This window comes from Dromaius novaehollandiae, chromosome 11, assembly GCF_036370855.1.
Source record: "Dromaius novaehollandiae isolate bDroNov1 chromosome 11, bDroNov1.hap1, whole genome shotgun sequence".
Classification (NCBI taxonomy): domain Eukaryota; kingdom Metazoa; phylum Chordata; class Aves; order Casuariiformes; family Dromaiidae; genus Dromaius; species Dromaius novaehollandiae.
The window spans coordinates 25,702,020-25,709,506 of NC_088108.1; the positions used below are offsets into that span (position 1 = coordinate 25,702,020).

The 7,487-nt window shown below is 60.5% G+C and overlaps 1 protein-coding gene across 1 annotated transcript; it reads right to left on the minus strand.

Moving 5' to 3' along the window:
* Positions 1 to 59: 59 nt before the first annotated feature.
* On the minus strand, positions 60 to 7,487 carry ARR3 (arrestin 3). Its single transcript, XM_026095987.2, has 17 exons — positions 7,471 to 7,487; positions 7,264 to 7,294; positions 6,842 to 6,902; positions 6,348 to 6,392; positions 5,708 to 5,907; positions 5,483 to 5,542; positions 5,201 to 5,268; positions 4,828 to 4,963; positions 4,173 to 4,257; positions 3,676 to 3,748; positions 3,403 to 3,540; positions 3,022 to 3,105; positions 2,473 to 2,496; positions 2,257 to 2,309; positions 1,926 to 1,935; positions 1,089 to 1,091; positions 60 to 637 (listed from the first exon to the last, which is right to left on the minus strand). Exons 1-17 carry the CDS (start codon positions 7,485 to 7,487, stop codon positions 538 to 540), a joined length of 1,188 nt encoding a protein of 395 aa, XP_025951772.2. The 3' UTR covers positions 60 to 537.

Consider the following 7,487-nt stretch of genomic DNA (forward strand, 5'->3'; position numbering starts at 1 on the left):
TGACCGCTCTGCTTCGCCTTGCCTTACCCAGCAACGCTCGTGCCCAGGAGCTGGGGAAGTCAGGCGGGCTCTCCGTGAGACCCCAGAGAATGCCTCAAATGAGCCGGGTGTTGTCCCTTCCCTTCACAAATCCTATCTTACACTTGGCCTGGGCAAAAGGGGGAGCAGTGAGATGAGACCCACAGGGAGGTAAAACTGGCTCATCCCCACCTCTGAGTGAACGTTGCATCTGTGGATGCAAAGAAGTAGAAACGCCTGGGGTTTCTGTTCTACAGGGAACCGTGATTTCAAATATAATATCATGAGTAAACACATCAGCTGGTTTTGCCGCTGGACTCAGGACTTGGAGTCAGCACAAGGGGTGGTGTTTGAGGGAGGAGGATACACCTACAGGGATATATTACACCACGGGTACAGGACGGAGGTTTGCTGGAATACTTGCACTGCGCTAGCTATACTGGGGAATGCGCTACGGAGATCTGCGTCCCAAATTCTGGTGCACGGGACCGCTTGCTACCATGCTAGCCAGGCAGCTGGTTAGCTCTCTTCTTTGTCAGCTTCCTCCTTCTCGTCTTCATCGTCCTTTTCCCCCTTGAGTTTCTGGCGAGCGAATTCCTCGATCACAATGTCCTCCTCGCTGGAAAGGAGAGCGCAGCGCAGTGAGGTCTGGGGACCAGGCCTGAGCGCGCGTCCCCCCGCCCAAGCCAGCCGGGCCCCGGGGAGCCAGAGAAAAGGGCAAAACCCCTGCGTGCACCCAAAAACACCTGCTCCCACTCGGGGACAGTGCGTGCATCCCGGAGGCGCCCGGCACACGGATGCGTAGCAGGGAGCAATGCGGTATAGACGCATTCCTCCTCCCCGCAAGGGCTGCGAGCAGCAGGTAAAGCCAGAGCAGCCGGAGACACTTGCTGACCAGAATACACAAAATCGAGGATTGATGGCGCCGGGAAGCTCCTGGCACTCGGCCGGCTGCTGTGCGGGTGTGAGCGGAGATGGGGGAGAGCCTGCAACTTCAGGCATTTAACACAATGCTTTGCATTGTCAAGGGGAGAAAAGGGAAGGAAAAAAATAAAATGGAGATTAGTTACCTCCTTGCAAAAGGGAGGACATCAAGGGAGAGCCACAAAGTGAAAAGCGGGAGAAGAAAACAGAAGAAAAGAATCAGCAAAACAGATTCCAAAAGGCTGCGAATGTGAAACGACTTGGCAAATTCTGCGGGGAGCGACGGTGGGGACCGGCCAAGAGGTTTAACTGTCGGGAAGCTGAAATATCCTCCCGGAGCTGGGGAAGTGGGTCTGGCGCGAAAGCCCTGGAGTCGCAGAGCGAGTTTCCAGACTCTGAGTGCCAGTGCTCGTGTCCCCGTGCAGGGTGTAACCAGCCACAAAAGCCGTGTTTTGGGGCTTTGCAGCCAGGGGATGAATGCAAGGCTGCTCGGAGGCCGCGGCCGCTGCCAGGAATGGCTTTGGCACGCGGCGGCGCCCAGAGGGAAGCAGCCCCAGCCCTGTGTTTTGGCTGCAATAAGCCTGTGTCACGAGAGAGGAGGAACGTGACAGCGGCGAGCGTGCCGAGGGCGCAGGCTTAGCCCGGGTGGTCCCGGGGGACGGTGCTTAGCTCCGCGGCTGCTGGCTGCACGGGCTCTGCTGGCGCGCTCTCGCTCGCAGAGGCCTGGAGCTGTGCGAGGCACCGTTTGCTGCACGCTAAATTTTCCTGCCTGTGCTAGTTCATGCTGCCTGCAACGTCGCGGCGATATCGTGCGGCTTGTTTTGACACAGGGGGCACAGGATTTTGAGGTCTGGGTGTTTTGATCCAAGGACAGCACCGTAATTCCAAGCGGGAATGGGGCATCATGTCCATCTGTGATGGATTCGTATAGTTTATTTGTTAGAGAAAATACTAGTTTATAGCATAAGAAATTTTTTCCTTACCTTGGCTTATCTGTAGTCCATTTATAAGCACATCACAGGGAGGCAAGGATTGAGAGAGACACACACGGGTTAATACAGAAATGACATTTCAGCAAGCATCTGCTTCCTTCTCAGATGTTTCTTCTGGAAAGACAGTTCCCCCGCATGAGGCTTTCTGAGGTTTAGGCCATCGCAGGATGGTCTTTGGAGCAGTAATGCGATAACGCAGTCGTGTGATCGTTTTCTGCACACCTCCCCTCCCCTTTGGGACTGTCCCCTGCCACCGGCCTGAGCAGGTCCCCCCTGAGCAGGGCTTGCCCCGTGCCCCCCGTGTTCCTGCAGCGTTGCTCACCCTCCACGGGCTTCGGGTGCATCAGGATGACCGGCAGCTCCACGCCGACGTCGCTGGAAGGAAAAGCGCTTCGGTCAGCGAATCGGCCCGGGTGGCACCAAGCCCCGCGCAGCCGCACGCTGCAGCCGCCCGCGTCGTCCCCAGCTGCGATAGCAGCGTCGGTGCTGCCGCGTCCCCCCGCGCAGCTCCGTGCAGGGCTCCCCCCGGCTCCCTTACCTCGAGGTGAGGTCCCCCAGGATGCTGCGCAGCGGAAGCAAAGGCAGAGGATTAGTGGAGGGAGAGCAAAGCCGGCGTGCGGGGAGCGCTGCGGATGCTCCTCGAGGCAGCGGCTCCCTTCCCGGCCCTGCCATCCCGGGGAGATGGGTCTGGCAGAGCGTGTTGCTGTGTCGAGGGACCCCGCGGCGGGTGCTGCCGGCAGAGACCGCCTCGAGGGCTGGGGCTGGCGTCCCCTGCGCGGGACCCGACACCCACGGCCGATGCATTTCTGCCAGCCCCTCTTTGCCGCTCCCCGGTGCCAGGGAAGGCTAGAAGCGCTTTGTAATAAAGCAGAAGATGCTTTATAGTATGTTAGATGGTGCTTTTTACTGAGGGCGAAGGGCAGGGGATGTGGGGACACGCGGTGGGGAGGGAGGGGAGGGAATCGCCATGCACAGCATGGGCGGGAGAGCATCCCTGGCAGGAGCCGCTCCGCGGTCCCATCCCTCCGGCATCCGCCCGCCCCGGGGCCGCCCGAGCACCACGGGCTCCGCGCTGGGAGCTCCTCACCCTCCTCGGGACACCACCAGGTTGACCTTCACTTTGTACGACACCAGGATCCCCAGCACCTCCTTGTCCATGCCGGGCCTCAGGCTAGGAGGAAAGGGGGAGCGAAGCTGTGAGTGGTGTCATCTCCCCCCCAAGATGGATAAGTGGGGCTGTGTCCACGCCACAAACCCCTCTGCTTTTTCAGCAGCATGGGGTCACCTCTGGCATGGGGACAGCGGGCAGAGGAGACGCACGGATCCTTGCTGGGAGTGAAAGGGGAAAACACCCAGAACAGCGGGAAACGGCAGGGAAGGGGGAAGAGCTGGGGCTGTCCCCATGCTGGCGATGCTGGGGCCAAGCCGTGGGGCGAGGGAGGGTGCCGGGAGCCCGCCCCGCTCTTACATGGTGGTGGAGGCCAGGTTGGTGTCCTCGTGCTTGAGCTTGCCGTCGAGAGCCAGGCCTCGCTTCTCGCGGTTGGCCGAGAGCAGGGGCGTCACGGAGTAGGTTTTGGAGAAGGTGGAGTTGGCCGCCACGTTCTCGCTGCGGGGAGCAGAGGGGAGGTGCTGAGCACCGGCACCGTGCTGGACCGGGGCACGTCCACGCAGCAGCACGGTCAGGGCAGGTCTACGCAGCGGCAACCCGGGCAAGGCGGGCGGCCACCTCCTCTGTACTTACTTGATCTCCTCGTTGCACACAGTCTTTGTGTATTTGTCCAGCGAATAGAGGACCACGTCTGTGATCTGGTCCACTGCAGAGAGAGAAGACGGAGCAATGTTGGGTGCACGGAGGATGTTGCACGGGCGCACACCAGTGCAGAATCCCCACCACCCCAGCAGCCAAAGAGGCAGCGTCTCCCATCAGTGGGCTGGGAGGGAGGTTCCTGCAGACTTTTCCCACCACTGACTTTACCCAGGTGACTACTGAATATGTGATGTTTCACATGGGCTGACGGTCTCATGGTCACATTACCCCACTTCTCCCTGCTGACAACCAACAGCTCTCAGCAGGACACAGACAAGATGCCTGGGCTGCAGCTTCAGCGCTGGCAGCAGGTTTCTTGTGCCCATCAGCATCGGTCAGTGACAGCTCTGCCCCGTGTTCAGGCCACCCCGGGGCGCGTGGGCCCCAGGGCAGGGTGGGGGCCTGGATGTGCCCCTCGTGCCTGCTCTCACCTGAGATCTTAATCTTCTTCACGATCTTGCTGGTGGTGTTGTTGATGTTGACAGTCACACTGATGGGGTCTCCGTGGTAGTAGATCTGCGGTCAGAAGAGACTCGGTTACACAACCGGCAAGCAGGGAACAGCCACGTTTCGGGTGCCTGAGCAATGCCTTGGTGTGGCGAGGGCAAGGACTGCGGTGGGGAGGGAAGGAGCTCTGGGATGCACCAAGGAGTGACAACCGTCAGGTAGCGGAGGGCACTGGGGGAAATGCATCTATGCATCGCACGCGAGACTTTCCCTTCCAGGGAGGCAAGAAATTCGCAGGTCCTGGGGAGGGGAGGAGGGCTGCAGCCAAACCGCGGAGCCCCTGAACCCTTGGGCTTGCAGGGCATATTGCAGGTGGGATGCTGCACATCCCGGGAATCCAAACATGGAGAATTTCCAGTTTGAACTTTGGCTCCAGCCTAAGGTTGCACCCTGGTATCCAAACGGTCCTGGCCAGTTGCAGGCTGCAAAAGAGCTGCGAAGCAGAGCGATCGCCCACGGGGTGCCGCGGGCAGGAGGAGACCCCGGCCGCGGCGGGACGGAGGGAGCCGGCGGCCCGCGCTGCGGCAGCCTCGCCTTGCAGTGGCTGCTGGCTCCGGCGGTGGAGCCCCCGGTACCGACCTCCTTGTCCAGCGAGGCCTCGAGGTGCAAGGGCTTGTCGGACATCATGAACTGCCGCGTGGTCTCCGACTTCGGCGCGGGCCCCATTTTCACGGGCGCGAACTGGATCTTTCGGATGATGAGCCGCACCGAGTTCCTGCGGGGACGAGAGCCGGTCACCCCTACGGATGCAGTGGACCTGTCCCACCCCGCCGGCCCCCTCCTCCCCCGGGCACTGAAAAGGGACTGGAGCCTCTTCTGCCGTCAAAGACCGAATCCGGACATTTCAGAGGCTGGAAGCGGGGCCCGGGATCGGCCCGCGAGCCGGCCCCCGACAAGCAGCCTGGCCGTTGGGCTGCAGGGCCCCGGGAGGAGAGGGATGCGCTGGAAATACCTCTTGTGAATTTTCTCCTCCAGATTTTCAGCGCAAAATCCTTTGACCTCAAAGTCCACTCCGCAGGCCTGCGGGAAACGCGTGGTCACAACGCGGGACGGGCTCCGAGTTCCCTGACGTTCAGGTTTATTCACCTCCTTTTTCCCCCTCATCACCACTTCTGCTCGCCCGGAGAAGCCGGCTCTGCTCCCCAGCATCCCCGTACGGGCAGCCGCTCTCTTTTGGCCCCACTGAATTGATCATCCCTCCCTCCGCGGCCACGGGTCCGAGGCAGCAGCTCACCTTTCCCACATCGTCTGGTCCAGGCTGGAGGGTGACCGAGCAGGGCAGGTTGGTCGCGATCTGGGGAGAAAGGGGCCGGAGGAGACCTTCTCACTGAGCTGCCCGCGCGTGACCCGGACGAACAGGGTGGTCGGTGCCCCGAGGGGACCGCCCGGGGCTGCCGGGGGCATTCGTCACGCGGTGACGGCCACGCCGCGAGGTCAGCCCCGGCCACGCGGTCCCTACCTCGAACGTGAAGGGGTAGGCGTTCTCGCCCAGCTTCTTCAGCAGCTTCTCCTGCAAAGGCGTGAGGGTTTTGGGCACCTGGTCCGGCACCGGAGGGAAGAGCTGAGTGGTCAGGACGTAGAGGTCCTTCCTGAAGGTCAACCCAATGACGTCGAGGTCGTCCCGGCCGTAGCGAAACGCACACGTCAGCGTCACGTACACTGGCGTCGGTGCAGGGCGGGTGGAAATTAGGGGAAGGGAAGGAGTACGGGAAAATAAAAGGCACAGGGGAAAAGGGTTGAGAAGAGAAAGAAACTATCTTAAGGAACTCCAGCATGAAAAGTAAATTCTTTACAGAAACAGAATCAACTCTTATCTCGACCTGGATCTCAGGCGCCAAGTAGAGAGTTAAAAAGACTCATCGCCTCTTTCTTCGAGGCACTGGTAGCTCCAGAGTCAGTGCCCAGGACCCAAGAGGTGGAAGGGAGGCACGAAGCAAGAGGCAGTTCTCCTCTCCGGGTGAGCAGTCGTTGCCCAGAAGTGTGACAACCAGTAGACAACCCACTGCAGTTTTACCATCTCCACAGTCCCAGGTTGCTCGTGGACTTTGCACCAGCTTTTAGCCCTTCCCACTATAACATCAATTTTTGTGTCTTAGTACCTTTTCTGTCCTTGAGGTACTCCGGGTCAATCAAGCAGACACCATCTGCAAAGAAGCAAAGAAGAGCAGGTGAGGTCCATGTCCCTGCAGGAGGGAGCGAGGAGGGCAACATCCTTCCAAAATACAGCCCTGCTTAAAGACACCGAGATCATCTGTGTCCACCAGTGACTTAGGGAGCTGCCTGTCAAAGAGCTTCGATGCCTCCCAAAGTGTCTCCACCAAGAGTGCAACAGGTTTGTTTGCAAAGCCCAGGCTTCGTCCCTCTCCCCAACACCTGCCTTTAAAGGTACTGCAGGAAAACGGGATCTTTGCTCCTCTGGAGCTGCCCCTGCTCCTCCTGTTCCCAGTGGGGAGCAGAGGCGAATGGGGTGTGGAGGCACCAGCAGAGGAGCCAGGTCTCCGAAGCCGCTGGGGACACGCGTGTCCCAGCACCGGGCAGGCAGCGGCAGGGACTGCTCTGGCCGGGGGGGGGGGGGGGGTACGGCCTCGCTCACCGACAGCTTCCACGGACTCCACGTGATCCACAAAGTCTCTCTTCCCCAGGTAGATGGATAACTGGAGGCAGCACGGGGTGAAAAACGAGAAGAAATGGGGTTAGTGTTCGCCATCGAATTGGCAGGAATTTTTGAGCCCCAGTTTGCATCATGGAGACCTTTAGCACCGCGGTCCTTCAGCGTGGCGGACCGCGATCAGATTTAAGGACTCATGTAGGTCTGTTTAATTTCTATTTTGAAAGCAAGCCCCGCGGTGGCTTTGTGGCAGGGTAGAAGTCAGTGGAGAGAGGCCAAAGGGAAGGGAAACGTCCTGCGTCCCCCCCCCGCCAGCGCGGCGTCCCCGCAGCCCCGCTGCAAGCCCGGGAACGAGCCCATGCCACGGACGGGCCGCTCCGCGCCTGCCTTCTCCTGCACGGACTCACCTTGGTGTTGGGGCTGGTCTTCTTGAACACTCTGCGGAGGGAACAAACACAGAGGCGTTGGGAAGCCGCGGAGAGGCTGGGAGCAGCTCGCCCCTTGCCAGGGCGCGCGGTCGGGGAGGGGACCGAGGAGGGGACCGAGGAGGGGACGGGGGCACACGGCCAGGCTGGTGGACCAGGCAGCGCGAGCGAGGATGGACGGACACCTACTTTGCTCCTTCGGCCAT

Bases quoted from the DNA above. Each gene is read 5' to 3' on its own strand.
- ARR3 (XM_026095987.2), bottom strand. The intron at 5,269-5,482 runs GTGAGCTGCTGC...CGTTTCCCGCAG, and splicing joins GACCAGACGATGTGGGAAAG to GCCTGCGGAGTGGACTTTGA. The intron at 2,497-3,021 runs GTGAGGAGCTCC...TCCGCTGCGCAG, and splicing joins CTGGTGGTGTCCCGAGGAGG to CATCCTGGGGGACCTCACCT.